A 16,353-nucleotide genomic window follows, 5' to 3' on the forward strand; every position below is an offset into this window, starting at 1 on the left:
AATATCACAGGACACAAGAGGTCACATTTTCCGGACCTGTTCTCCTTTGGTAAATGACTAGGCTTCCTCCCTTTCTTTGTTGTAAAAAATATCATAAGCTGACAGACATGTGTGTTTTTCTTGGATACATGTCCAAGAGTTTCCACGGGATCTATACTAGGAAGTGGCATGTCTAGCTTATAAATAGGCACGGTTTGTAATTTTATCGAATAATGCAAAACTTTCCCCATAATGGCTATTCCAATTAAGTTGTTAGCTGTGATTAGAGATTTTAATTTCCAATTCTCTTCTTAATTCAGGTGTCACTTAACTGTAAAAAATGTTTTTCAGTCTGGGTGATGCGAACTCTCACTCGTGAAATGAGTCAGCAATTATTCACACATGTGTCAGCAACCCCAGTTTCTCCCATCTGTGCCCTTGCTCAGTCTCACCTTTGGGTGTCAACTTCCATGTGATTTGTATCATATAGTTCATATATTATGGATATATACTAATACCTGTCATGTGCACAACAAATACTAAGTCCTGGGGTCTAATTTGTCCTTAGTTACAATTTTAGCATTGCTGAGTAGAAAATAGAAGTTGTACGTTTTCAAGGAGTTGAGCTTACATATTTTTATGTTTTAGGTTTGTGTTTTCCTACTCCAAAATTATTGTAAGTATCGTTAACCTTTTTCCCATTTATTTATTGTGGGAGGGCACTGTGTAGAGCTCGGAAGTCAGAGGACAACTTGCAGGACTTGGCTGTCTCCTTCTACCATACAAGCTCTGAGGATTGAACTCAGGTCATCAGGTTTGGTGGCAAGCACCTTTCCTACTGAGCCATCTCATGGCCCCCATTGTATGTAATCTTGATTGATTTGTGTGTAATCTTGGTGGTTTTAATAAGAATGGCCCCCCATGGCTCATCGTTAGTGGAACTAACTGCTTGGTAGGATTAAAAGGATTAGCAGGTGTGGCCTTGGTGGAAGTGTGGGAGAGGGGGGGTTTTGAGGTTTCAAAAGTGCTTGCTCACACTCTCCATGTGGATCAGCTCCAGCACCACGCCTGCCATGACCACTGCCTGAGCTACATGAGAACCCATCTCAAAAACAAGCAAGGGTTACGCTTGTCTCGTTTGGTTAGTTTACAGTTCCCCTCGTCTATCCTTCAAAACAGCTTGGTTAATATTGAATTTAGTAAAACTTGCCTGTGCAAACCACCTGGGCCTGCTGATGTCTGTGACACTGTGGCTTTAGATGGCTTTTTGACATATTTAAGGATCGCTGCTAGGTTTATACTATCTATTGTGAATTTGCTAAATTTAAAGTGTTCATAGTCCTTGCTTTCGTGTTTTTGTCTTGATGTGTATGCACACTGCGTGTGTGCATGTGGAGGCCCTGAAGTCAACGTCAGTGTCGTTCTCAACCGCTCTCCACCTTATCTTCTGAAACCAAGTCTCACAGATTCTGGAGCTCACTCACCAGTGTGGCTAGCGAGCCCCAGGGGTCCTCCAAGCTGGGGCTCCTCAGAGCTGGGAAGACGGCACCATGTAGATGTACCTGGCTTTTGTGCACAGGAGCTGGGGATTGCACCTCAGGTCCTCATGACTGTACATCAAGCACTTTGCCACCTAAGCCAGTGCCCCAGCCCCTTCCCTGCTTTCCTAAGCAGAAGTGGGATCAATATAACGGTGGCACCTGTTAAAACCCTGCACCCTGCAGTGAGACTTCCTAGGTTTGAGTCTCGCCTCTACCACTTCTCAGCAGGTAGTCTTGAGCATTTCAGAGCCTTTGAGTTACTTTCTTCCTCTGAAAACAGGGAAAATAAAAGCCCTTCCACAGAGAGTGACTATAATAAGTAGAAGGAAGAAGACATTTGGCACAGGTGGCAGAAAATGTGGCTGTCGCAAGATTTTTTTTTTCTCCAGACATAGCATGATGCCATCTTGGGCTTTGTGCCTGGTAGTCATGGTAACTAGAGCAGACTGGTAGAGTGCCAGCCAGGTCTATGGAAATGCAGCTATGGGCATTCCCTAAGGGGCTGAAGAAGGAAGACCTGAGATTCCCTCACCTGTGCCCTCCCTCTCCCACCGCAGGTCATCCTGGGAGACCCTAGAGTATGTAGGGAGTGGACGGTTGACTGACAACAGGGCTCCACGATGCACCTGCCTGTAGATGGGGCCAGACTCTGCCGTGACGCAGCTGCTCTGGGGTCACCCACACCCTGTAAGGAAGCCCAACGGGCTCACCAAGTGGGACTAGAAATTGTACTTTAGTGTATTGGTGCCCATCTGGGATGAATACACAGACGTTGGTTGTTTCTCCCCAGGAAAAGTTAAGGCAACAGCAATAAGGAGAAAGCAGCAGAGCGCATCCACTATTGCTATTATTAACGTCAGCACTGCAGGCCTGGAGGGACAAAGCCCAGCATCACCACTGATCTGTTCTGCGCCCAAAGCTAGTTGTTGACCTTCTGAGCTGCAGGAGCCTTTATCTTTAGTGTGGCCGACATCACAGAGTGCTGATGCGTTCCCCACCATTGTGGGGAATAAGACAACGTCCATGAACCTTCCTCTCCTACCTCCTAAACATCAGTATCAGAAAAATAGAAAAAGAAAAAAAAAGTTGGAAGGAGAAGGAAAAATAGAGAATGCCCGAAGCTCCTCTAGGTTTCCATCAGACACAAGCGGTGATCAGAGAGGTGGAGCAGTGCCATCTTGGACATGCTTGGGACAGTATGTTTATGAAAGGCAACTGTGAGAGGCAGGGCCCACGGGGGCTGGACCACAGCTGGACAGATGACAGGGAGCAGTAAGTACTGTAACAGTGCACGGAATTATTTTGGGAGGCACGCATATGAGGACCACAGGAAAGGCAGCCCCCTCTTCCATCCCTGCCCCAACCCGAAAGGGCACAGAGACAGTAAACTTACGATTACAATGAGGAAATCGAGCCAGCACCAGGCACTGGTGAAATACCTTCGAAATCCAAAGGCCACCCACTTTAGAATCATCTCCAGGATGAAGATAAATGTGAAGATATTGTCAGTACACCTTAGCAACCGCTCAATTTGGGGCCGTTTGGAGATGTTGACATCTTCAAATATCTAAAAGAACAAAGCATAGCCGTAAGCCAGGTAGGATATGTGCAGAGCACCTTACTGACTTTGAATTTTTTTTATATTTTATGTGAATAAAAACTAGTTGGTATCTTGGTGATGAAGTTTTGCTACGAAAAGATTAAGGCAGATCTTTTCCAATAAAATGTATTTCTTGGTTAAATAAATATGGAAAATTCCATGTCCATATTTCTCTTATCCCAGTGATCTCATGGCCTCTCCTCATTGGCCCCCTATGATGGCTAATGTGGTCAAGTTAACAGTCTAGAATCACTAGGTAACACAGCTCTGGGCATGTCTGAGAGAGAGTGATGGGGATGTCCTTTTGTGTATATGTTTCTCTTATTGGTTGATGAATAAAACACTGGCCAATGAGGCAGGAAGATAGGCGGGACGAGGAGACAAGGAGAATTCTGGGAAAGGTAGGCAGAGGAAGCCCGCCAAAGACAGTCACTATGTAGGGACTGGGAAGAAAGGATGTGCCAGGCATTTTCCGGTAAGATAAAACCACGTGGAAATACACAGATTAATAGAAATAGGTTAATAACTAAGACAGAGTTAGCCAATAAGACGCCCTAGCCATCAGCCAACAGTTTAATAATTAATATAGCGTCTGTGTGTTTATTTAGGGACCTGGCAGGACAAGAAAAATCCAGCAACGAGAGAGTTTGTAGGCTGCGTTAACAGAAGTGGGAAGAACCCTAACTATGGGTGGTTCCAGCCCATGCTAGGATCCTGAACCAAATAAAAAAGGAAGAGCAAACTGAGGACCCCAGTCATCTCTCTCTCTGCTTCCTGACCACGGCTGCAGTATGACCAACTGCCTCATGTTCCAGCTGCCAGGACAGACTGTACCCTCACAGTGTGAGCCAAAATAACCCCTCTCTCTCTGTGGTGGTGATTTTAATTGTCAGCACAGTCTTGTTGTTAATTTTAATTGACAAAGTCTTCAATCACCTGGGAGAGAATCCATGGCGGATTGTATAGATCAGGTTGACCGGTGGATGTGTCTGTGCCTGTAACCAATAGTCTTGATTATAATTAGTGTGGGAAGAGCCAGCCCACTGTGGGCGGCACCATTTCCTGGGCAGGAAAGAGACCCTGTATTGTATATGTATAGCGTGGGTGCTAGGTATGGGTGCATTCATTTCTACGCTCTTGACTGAGGCTGCTGCCTATTGGGATTGTGGACTGTTGGCCTACTAGCCGCTTCAAGTTCCTGCTTTGACTTCTCTGCAATAATGGACTCTAGCCTGTAATTATGAGCAGAGTAAATCCTTTCTCTTTAAAGTTGCTTTTGTCGGGGCATTTTTATCATAGCAGCGGAAGCGAAATTAGAACATCTCCTTAAGTTGTTTCTATTGGGTGTTTTCCACATCAGCGAGAAAGGTAACTAACATGCCTCTGAATATAAGAGTGTCTTCCTACATAATAGATTGCCAAGTTGTTGTCCTCACCGTGCTGGGCTGCACCTTGAACTGTGAGCGAAAATACAGGGTGAAAGTCGCTAGCACAGCTCTTGCCTCGTCTCTATCCTGCTGGTTCCTGCTCAGCCTTGTGAACGTGGCTGAGTTGACATTCAGCAGGAAACTGCCCTGGTCCTACAAGGCTGGGCTGAGCACTGGTCCTGCTCAGCACCCTTCAGCCTCTCCAGCTCTGAGCCCATCACTCACAACGGTGGTCTGTAATCACTGCATCTGTCTTCTCTTCTGGACACCATGCTCCTGGAGGCCAGGGGGTGTCTACATTACCTGTCTGCAGATAACAGCTAAATCCAGACAGCACAGGCTAGCTTTCTCTTCTGGAAGTTGGCTTAAGCAGGTCAGAGACATGCAACTAAATTTCAAAAGGCTCCCTGTCATACCAGGGACAATTTTTAATAAGAGACATTTGTTACTACTGTGCAGTTGTCCAGACCCAACCTTCTCAGAGCCTAACAAGCCCCACACCACCTTGGGAACTTATTGTGATGTAGGCTCTGACTCAGTGGTTTGGGAAGGGCTCAAGACTCGGCTCTTAGAGCTAGCTTCTAATAATGTCAATGGTGTTGGTCCTTAGGCCATAGGCAGTGGTGATGGGTTGGACTTTCCTTATTCTCACTTCTATGCAAGCATGTACAGTGAGATGGGCCAGATCTTTCTCCTGGTGCGCTCAAAGTGGTGTGTTCTGTACTGTTCTGCCCAGCCTACGTCTGCCTCTCTGAAAGCAGATTGGGAGCTAGGACTCTGCCTGCTGGCAGGTCTCTGATCATGTCTTCTCTCCCTGACACTACAGGGCATGTGTCTATGGCTTCTAATAGCACCACTGCCTAACTGCTGCTTGGCACCATTGCATGAAATAATACAAATGCAAACATGCTACCCTTGACACACAAGCAATGGGGAAGTGATCACCAAAGACTGGCAACCAAAGTCCATCAGGGGAGTTCCCAGGATGGTTCTAGAGGAACCCGCATTTTTGTTTGAGGAATAACCTCTACCGTGTGTGAAGTATGGGGGTGACACTGGTGCCTGTCCCCAGTTAGCATGGTCTGTTCTCCTCCTGTCCTTTCCCTTAGGACTACGCATGTACGAAGCACTAGACAGAAGGCATGGGACACAAGAAGGCTCTTCTGCAGAGTCTCTTCTGCTACAAACTGTCTGTGAAATGATCTGTCACTCCAAATCAAGAAGCGTTCTAGTCACTTAGCATGACAAACAGTGAAAGTTTAGTTTCCTGTTTGAGCCATGTTAAGGAGAGATACAAGACAGGAGAAGGAGAACGAACAGGAACCTGAGGAAGAGTGGGGGTTGAGAAAAAGGGAAGAAGGTACATGATAAGGGAAGCTGGGAGTGGCTGGAAGGAGTGAAGAGAGACCACAGAGACACTGGGGACCCTGACTCTGAAGGCAGATAGACTCGGAGTTACTCATCAGCCTCACTGAGATCTACATCACACCTTGACCAGGAAGGATCATGAACAGAATACAGCATCTTCACAAGTGATGGGAAATATCCAAGCAACTGGTTATATCCTGATCCGTTCCCTGTAGCCCCTCCCCTAATATTTTGTCCTTGACAGCAATATCGTGCTCTTCAGGGAAAGTGAGAGGAGGAACTGTCTGAAGTATGTGACACAGTGGAAATGTCTGGGAATCTTCCGGAAGTGGGGAACAGGTGGGCAAGCCAAGTCCAAGGGCTAGACGTTAGAAGGTTCTTTCGGACACTGGCCTGAGTTAATCCTCTCCGACAGGGAAAGCACCTCGGAGTGGGGACTCTGACTATAGACGTGTGAAACCCGGCACACTGAGGAGCTGTCAGTGAAGAGCCCCCCTTGCTGCCCCGCTGCCCACTCTCCTCCCCAAGAGCACCCCTTACCAATGCTCCACTGCTCAGCAGGATGACAAAGATTATAAAGCTCTCAAACCAGCTGTGCTTCACAATTTGGTAGCAGGTTTTCCGAAGATTCCACCACACAACCCAGCGGGGCTTTTTCTTGTCTGTCTTGTGGCATAGAAAATGACAACTGAGGCCTGAAAGGAATCATTTGCAGTGTTAGTGTCTGGAGTGAATTGTGTTACTAACCTCAGCTCATCACTTTATGCCCCTTGCCTTGTGAACTGTAGCTTCCCCCACCAGAAATGATCTCTTTCCAAAGCCTGAAATCTGGGCTCAGCTGTGCTGCCCTACAGGAAGACATGAAGTCACAGTGTGCCAGCTTGCCTGTTTCCACTTGCCCTCTTGTGCCAGCTCTCCAAAGGTGACAGCTGCAGGCTAGCCCATTGGTTCTCACAGAAACAGCTGCAGGCTAGCCCATTGGTTCTCACAGAAACAGCTGCAGGCTAGCCCGTTGGTTCTCACAGGAGATGAGCCATGTGCGGCAGAGCCAACTTGGTCACATGATCAAGCTAGATCTGCTGACCCCCCACCCCCTCACTGACACCACTGACATGAACAAAGCCATCTACATTCAGCAGAGACGCCCAGCCCAGGTAAACTGATATGGAGGCCTATTTACCATTGTTTGCCACCAATGATTTGTGGTTGCTAACAATGCCAAAACTGTGGGTAGGGAAGTTGTAACATACAGATAGCACCCAAAAGGTTTCAAGAAACTTGAGGTGAGGGTTCCAAGGCTTTGTGGACTCAAGCCACACATGGGAGAACTTCATCAATTGTAAAGAGGTTTAGAGGCAGCCTTTGCTGTCAACAAAGGCACACTTTTATCATGGACCACATTGCCCTGCAAACCTTACTCCCCTTCCTCTCCATCCATTCTGACAGCAGATGTCCCAAGGGCTCTACAAAGTGACTGATCTGTTGGTCCAACTAGTTCTCCAGGTGGGCTTCCAGATGGTTACTCTTTTGGGCCATGTGAATGGAGCACACCCAAGCCAAGAGTTTCTTGAAATCCCCTCTACCAGAATCTAATAATGTAATAATATGAGTGATAGAAACGGACATTCATCCAAACCACAAAGCTACAGAGAACATAAAGGCTCCTTGAGCTGTGTGCAAAACTATGGCATATGCCTTTGGGCAAGCATCTATCTGTATGTAAAACTATGGCCACTTACCTTTGGGCAAGCATCTATCTGGTTGCTTTTTGGGGGTATCCACATTGTGCGAATTTCTGCAGATATTCAGGTCAACTGTACTGCACTCTGAGAGCACACTTGCAGCATCCGAGTTCTGCATGTCAGAACAGGGCAAGAGGAAGGCAGTCACCAAGACGACCAGGCTAGAACCAACTAGGCAAAGGCTTCCAGACACAAGGGTGTTAGTGACATGCTGTTCCTGCTGGGACTTTTTATTAAGTTCTTTATTGGCCTCACTTCAGGAGAGAAGTCTCCATGGCTAATAAGCAGCCAGGTACATGTGTACACAGTAGCTCAACACTTCCCCCCCCTACAAATCATAACCCTAATAGACCGCCAATTAGAGGAGTAGATAATAAGAACACTACTCTACTTAGACTAATCTTCAGCTATCCCGACCATAGAAGAATAGGTTAGGTCAGGCTGGATTTAACTACCCTGTAGGAGACATTCTAGCAATGCCTAGAGACAAGGGTTTTATTTTAATAAAGGAGAGAGAGAGAGAGAGAGAGAGAGAGAGAGAGAGAGAGAGAGAGAGAGAGAGAGGGAGGGAGTTCAGGCCAGACAGAGTACCATCTTGGGAGTTACTCCTCAGAATCTAGGCATCTTGGTTTGTTTGTTTGTTTGTTTTGTTTTTTGAGATAGGGTGTCTCATTGGTCTGGAGCTAACAATCTGACTGGCTAGTGAGCCCCAGGGATCTTCCTACTCTGCCTCCACACTACTGGGGATTGCAAGCATCTGCCACCATGCCTGGATTCTTGTGTGGTCCCTGGAGATCAAACTCAGGTCCCTGTGCTTACAAGACAAGCAATCTTCCAACTGGTCCATCTCCCTAGAGCTAAAGACATTTTTAATTGTCACAACTAGTGAGATACTCCTGATTCTAGTGAATGGATGCCAAGGATTATGGGCAGTCACCCTAAAATTCACAGGAAAGCCATCAGTTGTCTTGCCCCAAATGTCAAGGTAGCAAAACTGACAGACACTAACTTGATGGTGACGTCCTTCTGCATATCTGTTTCTCTTATTGCTTGATGAATTAAACACTGTTTGGCCAATAGAGTCAGGAAGATAGGTGGAACTAGGAGATGAGGAGGATTCTGGGAAAGGTAGGCAGAGAGAGACCACAGGAGATGCCATGTAGCTACGGGGAAGACAGGATACACCGGCGTTCTCTGGTAAGATAAGGCCATGTAGAAATACATGGATTAATAGTTATGGGTTAATAACTAAGAGAGATCTAGCCAGTAAGAAGCCCTAGCCATCGGCCAAAAGTTTATAATTAATATAGCATCCGTGTGTTTATTTGTGGCTGAGAAGAGCGGCAGGATCTGGTGGGACAATAAACTCCAGCAACACTAACTTACACCTTTGTTTGAGAGTCAGCGTTGGCAATCATGACTTCATTTATTCTGATACTGTCCCACAAGGCTATTCTGGAGAACTGTGGGGGGGAGTCACATGCTCCTCCCAATCGTACCCTGGGAATATTACCTTTTGAACACTCTGTATGGTTAAATGGGGATCTTCTTCAGCGAACACCTCAGTTTCCACATCTTGGTCATCTGGGCTGGTGGGCTTCGTGGTCTCCAGAGGGACATCATAGGTCTGACACACAGAAGCCCAGAGTGGAGTTAATATCTCTCTGGACAATTCACTGGACATGAAGAGAGTTCGATTTCTACTACTAAAAAACTCAACATGGAAGTTTACTGGAGAAACTACTGAACAAAACAGAAACAAAAATGTATTGTAAAGTGACTTAATCAAAACAGTATGTTTCCAGTCCAAGACCCATCCTATCCAATTAACTTGGAGGTAAAATATCCCGTGGTTGGAAGGGAAGGAGAAATAGAGACGTGTGTGTGTGTGCGTGTGTGTGTGTGTGTGTGTGTGTGTGTGTGTGTGTGTGTGTGTGTGTGTGTACATGCCTGATGTCTTTCTGAATCATTCCATCACCCTATTTTTGAGAGAGTCACTTACTGAACCCAGAGCTCACCAGTTGGCTAGACTGGCTGGGCTACAAGAAGCAGGGGTTCCCTGTCCTCATATCCCCGGTGCTCAAAGCACTTACCGCCATACATACCTCTTTTCGTTTGCTCGTTTTACTGTGTGCCGGGGATCTGAACTCAGGTCCAAATGCTTTACCTGCTGAGCCACCTCCCCACCCACAATATGGAGATTTAATATATTTTAAAATGTGTCCATTCAACTCAATAGCTGACTAATAAATCACTGAATAAACCGTACTGGTATGTGTTGCCACAATTTACTAAAAAGTAAAATTCACAATTACCTGATAGACCATGAAGAATAATTGAATATGGAGGGTCTCCTAGCAATTTAGGGTGGTGTCATTGTGACAAAAATCTAGAATCACCTGGGATCTGAGCCTCTGAGCACGCCTGTGGAAGGGTTATCTTGATTGTGTTGAGATGAGAAGACGGTCCACTGTGGGTGGCACCATTCCCTAACTGGGATCCTGAACTGTGTAATGGAGAAGGAAGCCGAGCAGTGGCATGGATCACTCTCTGCCTCAAGGCTGCAGATGTGATGTAAGCAGCTACCTCAAGCTCCTGCTGCTTTCATGGCGACACCATGGTGAACTGTACCTTGAACTGCATGTCAGAACAAACCTTCTGCCTTAGACCAGAGCAACAGAGAAGAAAGCTAAGACATGTAGGAAACAAAAAACCATAAAGGAAAATACAAAAAGAGCACTTCACAAAACGGAAGGCTTGGTGTGGTGATCTGCAAGGACATCTAGAAACGGCGTGTGACAGCTAATCCTGGTTATCAACTTGACTGCTTTGGAATCAGCTGAAACCCAAGCTGCTGGTTAGTTGATCTGTGAGGGTTTTCTGACATTCCCTATGAAGCTGCAAACACAGCACTCATTTGAAAGCCCTCCTGGGATTAGCCTGATGTGTCAAAGATCATACACATTTTATAATGGAATAGCCCTGAACCATACCTAGAACACAATGGGTAACAAGTGCCCCGTGGTGACTGTATGTTCCAGCCACTTCCATACCTGAACTTTGGCACCCGCTTGTGAGACAGATGGGACTCTGAGTTCACCATAGCCTTCCATGTCATCCTCTTCCTCTGCGAGTGGGGCCAAGCGAGCCCCCTCGTGTCCAGCGGTCCAAGTCCTTAGTGCATCGAACTCCCCCCAGGGCTTTGTATCAAGGGGAATAATGTCTTTGTCCTCGCTGTCAAAACTTCCTGTGATCTCTTTTGGCTTTGGTGAGTTTTGCCTCCTGCATTTCTTGCAACAAAAATCCCGAAGGGCACGCACCAAGAAGGAAAAGGCCCGGTAGAAGCGATCCAGAGCCAGCTGCACTTTGGTTTTCCGGGTCTCTCCTTCGGGGCTCCCATCCCTCTCCTCGTTGCTGAAGGAATTGAGCAGCAAGGCAATGAAGAGGTTAAGCACCTGGGGTGGATAATAAGGGAAATTTAGCAAAGGAAGAGGCACTTGGAGTTCCTTGAACAACCTTTCCCCCAAGGCTCAAATTCTAATCTAAGGAGACTTCTTGCACCCTCCCAGCAAAGCTCTCCCACATAAGTGAGTGACAGGATGAAGACCAAGAGAGAACGGGGACAAGATGCACAGCAACTGACAGGGTGCAAACATGGGAAAGGGTGCGTCCGGAAACTATTGAACTGAGAGAATCCAGACATGGGAAGACAAACACCACAGGCTCTCTCCCGCACGCAGGTCCCACTTTTAAGGTTTTGTGGATGAGTGTGTATGCGTGTGAGTGTGTGTGTGGTTATCAGTCATGAAATAGAAAGTAAACTACAAGATGAGGAAAAGAGTTGTTTTTGTTTTTTGTTTTAAAGATGGAGTTAATAATAGAATACATGTGACATGGAAGCAGAAAGGGTCTTACTGGGGGTGGAACAGGAAGGGGGAGGTGGAGGGCCCGAGAAGTGGTCAACGAGCGAATCTTGTGGGTTAGGAAGCTGGCTCGGCAGTTAGAGTTCAAATCCCCAAAACCCACATAAATGCTGGGTGGGCTCGAAAGCCCTCCTGTGATTCGAGCCTCAGAGACAGCTGGGAAAACTCTAAGCGAGCTGGCCAGGCAGAACAACCACATCTGTGAGCTCTGGGTTTGGCTGAAAAGTCCTGCCTCAAAGAAAAAGATGGAAGAGTGATCCAGGATGATTTCTGACATCACCTCAGGGCCTCCCTCCAACACACACACACACACATGCCTGGACATACATGTGTGCCCACATATACAAGCGCCCACACACATATGAACATGCATACACACTCACGACACACACATACACATGAAAATAAGAAAAAAAAAAAAACAAGTTATGCCCGCCGCGTGTTGGTGCTTTTAATCCCAGCACTCGGGAGGCAGAGGCAGGCGGATCTCTGTGAGTCTGAGGCCAGGCTGGTCTACAAGAGCAAGTGCCAGGATAGGCTCCAAAGCTACACAGTGAAACCCTGTCTTGAAAAAACAAACAAACAAACAAACAAACAAATTATGTATGTAAATGTCACAATGCCTTTCTCTGGCCTGGTGTTCACCAGGTAGGCTAGGCTGGCTAGCCAGCAAGTCTCAAGGGATCGCCTCTCTGCATATTCCCATAGCACCGACACAGCAGCCACCACAAGGCTCCTCATTTACATTCATTCTGGGATGGAATTTAGGCCCTTGGGCCTGTCCATCAAGCATTTTCCCACGTGAGTGAGTGTTTTTAAGAATGAAAAGTCAGGCCAGGCGTTGGTGGTGCACGCCTTTAATCCCAGCACTCGGGAGGCAGAGGCAGGCGGATCTCTGCGAGTTCGAGGCCAGCCTGGTCTCCAGAGCGAGTGCCAGGATAAGCTCCAAAGCTACACAGAGAAACCCTGTCTCGAAAAACCAACATAAATAAATAAATAAATAAAAAGAATGAAAAGTCATTCCCATGTTTCCCCGGTAGACACCTCTTTATATCTTATCCACCGAATCAAGTCCCACAGTCCAGTGGTTCTCACCCTGTGGGTCATGACCCCTGTGGGGAGTCACATATCAGACATCCTGCATACCAGATGTTTACATTATGATTCATAACAATAGCAAAATTACAGTAATGAAGTAGCAACGAAATAATTTTATGGTTGGGGATCAGCACAACATGAGGAACTGTATCAAAGTGTCTTAGCATTGTGAAGGTTGAGAACCTCTGGCTTAGTCAATCACTGACCAAGAGAACAGGATTTCTTACAACAAGCATCAGGGGTATACCCGAACGGGCATGGCCAGTAAACCACATGACAACACATGTCCCATGTGTTAAAGAGGTTTTGTCTCGTGTCTATACCTTTCTTGGGTCAAATTAATGATATTTTTTTCAGCTTTTATGTGTAAGAGTGTCTTGCTTGCACGTGTCTGTTCGCCAGCTGTTTGCTGAATGCCCGAGGGGTCCAGAAGAGGACATTAGGTTCCCTGGAACTGAGTTACAGATGACTGTGAGCTGCCATGTGGGTGCTGGGGATTGAACCCTGGGTCCTCTGGAGGAGCGGCCAGTGCTCGTAACCACTAAGCCATGCACAGCTGGGCAGCCGCACAGATGAACTCACAGCGGTTAGGACAGTGTTCACGAACCTGTGCAAGCCCGAGCTGGACCAAATCCCAGCCTGGAAAGGGTGGAGGGGGAGGTGGAGTAGACATTTGTAATTGATAGCTGCAGCAGAGGGTCAGCTCTCTTTAAAAGCGTCACTCCTGGTAAGTTAACCACACTCCAGGGGAAGGCCACGCAGCCAAGAATATGAATGAGCAGGAAAAACTTGACTTGATGGGTTAAAAGAAAAAAACAAAACTGTACTGAGGTGGGAGGGAGAGAAGGTGGAAATGATCAAAGCAGAGCAAGTGGAACGGAGCCTGAGCCACTCACCACAAGTTTCCCTATCACCATGATCAACAGGAAGACGACGACACACAGCAGAGATCCGCCCATCCCCTCCATGCATTCCCACATGTTCTCGATCCACTCCCCGCACAGGATGCGGAAGACCACCAGGAAGGAGTGGTAGAAGTCTCCCATGTGCCAGCGCCGCATGCACTGCGGCTTCGTAGTACACATGGTCTTGTTGAACTTTTTGCCAAAAAGCTGCATGCCAACAACGGAAAAAATGAAGACCACAATGGCCAGCACCACAGTCAGGTTTCCAAGCGCACCCACGGAGTGGCCGATGATCTTAATGAGCGTGTTTAGAGTGGGCCAGGATTTGGCTAACTTGAAGACTCTCAGCTGTGAAAACAAATAACAAACAAACAAAAAAAAAAGAAAGTTATGCTCACCCATCCAGGGAGCCCATCATCCAGACTATGCCCACACATCCACGGAGCCCATTATCTAAAAGCAAGTGACAGTCCTCAACCATGGCAATTAGGACTTTCAAAACTGGCCACATCCACCTGGTGCATAGTTACCGGCTTCCTATATAAAATGCTAATTTTCATTTAAAGCTCTTTTTCCATGTTTTTATTTTATTTGTATAGGTGTTTTGCCTGTATGTGTGCAGTATTGGAAGAGGCCAGAAGACGGATTCAGGTGCCTAGGACTGACATTACAGACAGCTGTGAGACGGCTATGGGTGCTGGTAATTGAACCTGGGTCCTCTGGAAGAGCAGCCCGTGCTCCTAACCACTAGGCCATCTCTACAGATCCTATTTAAATCTTTTTTAATGTATGTACTGCTGAAGCGAGCACATATTTAAATCTTTTTAAAAATTATGTTTATTTATTTATTTGTGGAGAGAAGGACACACATAGCTGTCCTAGTTGGCTTCAGCTGTTATCTGAGGGAGTCCCGACTAAAGGGCTGTCCAGGTCAGATCAGAGCAATCCTCTTTGGGCAGCACCACCCCTACACAGGTGGGTCTGTGCAGTGTAAGAAAACTAGATTAGCATGGGTCTGCGAGCTAGACAGCCAGTAAGTAGCATCCCTCCATGGTTTCTGCTCTGATTGCTTCGCTGCAAGTGACTTGCTGCGCTGGTTTCCCTCAAAGACAAACTAAGACCTGGAAGTGTAAGCCATATAAACCTTTTCCTCACAAAAGTGACTTTGGGCCTGAGTGTTGAATCACAGTAGCAGAATGAGACCAGAATGGTGGTCAAAAGGACAGCTCACAGGAGTCAGTTCCCCTTCTACCATGTGGGGCCCAAGGATCAAACTCAGGTCATTGCACTTGGCAGCAAGCACTTTTCCCTACCTGAGCATCTTACCAGCCCTACATTTCATTTTAAAATTGCAAATACCTTGTTCTGGGGCTGGAAATATGGTTCAGAAGTCAAGAACACTTGATGCTCTTTCAGAGAACAATCCCCAGGTCCCAGCACCCTCACTGGGCAGCTGGCATCCAGATCTGACGTTGTCTTCTGACCTTGCCAGGCCCCTGCACACACGTGGCATACATTCAGACACACACACACACACACACACACACACACAAAACTTTTTGAAATTGTTTTAAGGAAATCAACCTTAACTGCTGGGTATGGCGGCACACACCTATAATCCCTGGCCTTGGGAGGAATGGGAATTTAAGGCCAGCCTGGGCTACCCAGGGAGGTGGATATGTGCAAATTTTGTCCTGGAATTAAGGTGAATTAGTCCAAGGTAGTTGTTACTGAAATAAGAGAGGAGCCAGTGTCAGGTGTGGTGGCCCATACTTTAGCCTCAGTGCTTGGGAGACAAAGGCAAGTGGATCCGCAGGAATTCACAGCCAGCCTGGTCTACAAAGTGAGTGCCAGGACAGCCAGCCAGGACTATATAGGGAGACCCTGCCTCAAAAAGACCGGGGGGGGGGTGGGTGGGGGACGGGTTATGAGGAAAAGTGGGGAAATGGGAGAGGAGAGGGGAGGGGAAGAGAGGCCAGGGGAGGAGATGAGGGGGAGCAGGGGAAGAGAGAGAGAGGAGGAGGGGGGAGGGGAGGAGAAGGGAGGGCAGAGGAGGGTAGAGGAGGGAAGGGAAGGGAACAGACAGGTGAAATGGCTCAGTGGATAAAGGCACTTCCTGCCTGTCTTAGGACCTAGCTGTGAGCCCCAGGATCCGCAGGGTAGCAGAGCCTCATCAACTCCAGCAAGCTGTCCTTGATTCTGCCGGTGTACCACGGCGTGCACACACCCACACACGTGCGCAGTAAAAATAAGTTTATGATGGAAAAACAAAACAGAAGAAAGCGCCTTACCACTCTGAAGGAAGCCAAGAAGGAGCGATTTGAGCGACTGCTCTTATCCGACAGGTTGTTGTAAAGCACGTCCGCAAGACTCAGGAGGGCCACAATGCTGTCGAAGATGTTCCAGCCGTGGCGGAAGTAGTGGTAAGGGTCCAGCGCGATGATCTTTAGACACATTTCGGCTACGAAAATCCCAGTGAAAACCTGCAATGGGACAAAGGAGGCCTGGAAACTAGCTTGCTTTGGAGACTCCTGCTTAAGGGTGGCCTGGGGGAACCAAAGCAGTTACAAAAAGAAATCACTAAATCAGCACAGTTGTTGAGGCCAACCTAAGGTCCAGGCACCAGGCACACAGCCACAGCACCTCACTACACTGCCATGGCTGCAGCCCACCAGGAGGCCATAGAAGCAGGGCCTTTGACTGCTGAGGCATGGCCACACCCATATTCTGCCTCCAGCAACATTCCTGCCTTAAACTGTTTTTATTAATT

At 47.3% G+C, this 16,353-nt stretch overlaps 1 protein-coding gene across 1 annotated transcript in view; it reads right to left on the reverse strand.

Annotated features, from left to right (window-relative positions):
• Scn11a (sodium voltage-gated channel alpha subunit 11) overlaps nucleotides 1-16,353 on the reverse strand; it is a 67,043-nt gene that overhangs the window by 20,460 nt on the left and 30,230 nt on the right. Inside the window, exons 13-19 of the mRNA XM_027415551.2 lie at nucleotides 15,875-16,066; nucleotides 13,575-13,931; nucleotides 10,711-11,112; nucleotides 9,171-9,284; nucleotides 7,655-7,769; nucleotides 6,456-6,610; nucleotides 2,914-3,087 (exon numbers count right to left, since the gene is read on the reverse strand). Coding sequence (XP_027271352.1) covers nucleotides 2,914-3,087; nucleotides 6,456-6,610; nucleotides 7,655-7,769; nucleotides 9,171-9,284; nucleotides 10,711-11,112; nucleotides 13,575-13,931; nucleotides 15,875-16,066 — 1,509 coding nt within the window. The remainder of the gene's footprint in view (nucleotides 1-2,913; nucleotides 3,088-6,455; nucleotides 6,611-7,654; nucleotides 7,770-9,170; nucleotides 9,285-10,710; nucleotides 11,113-13,574; nucleotides 13,932-15,874; nucleotides 16,067-16,353) is intronic.

This window comes from Cricetulus griseus, chromosome 4, assembly GCF_003668045.3.
Source record: "Cricetulus griseus strain 17A/GY chromosome 4, alternate assembly CriGri-PICRH-1.0, whole genome shotgun sequence".
Classification (NCBI taxonomy): Eukaryota; Metazoa; Chordata; class Mammalia; order Rodentia; family Cricetidae; genus Cricetulus; species Cricetulus griseus.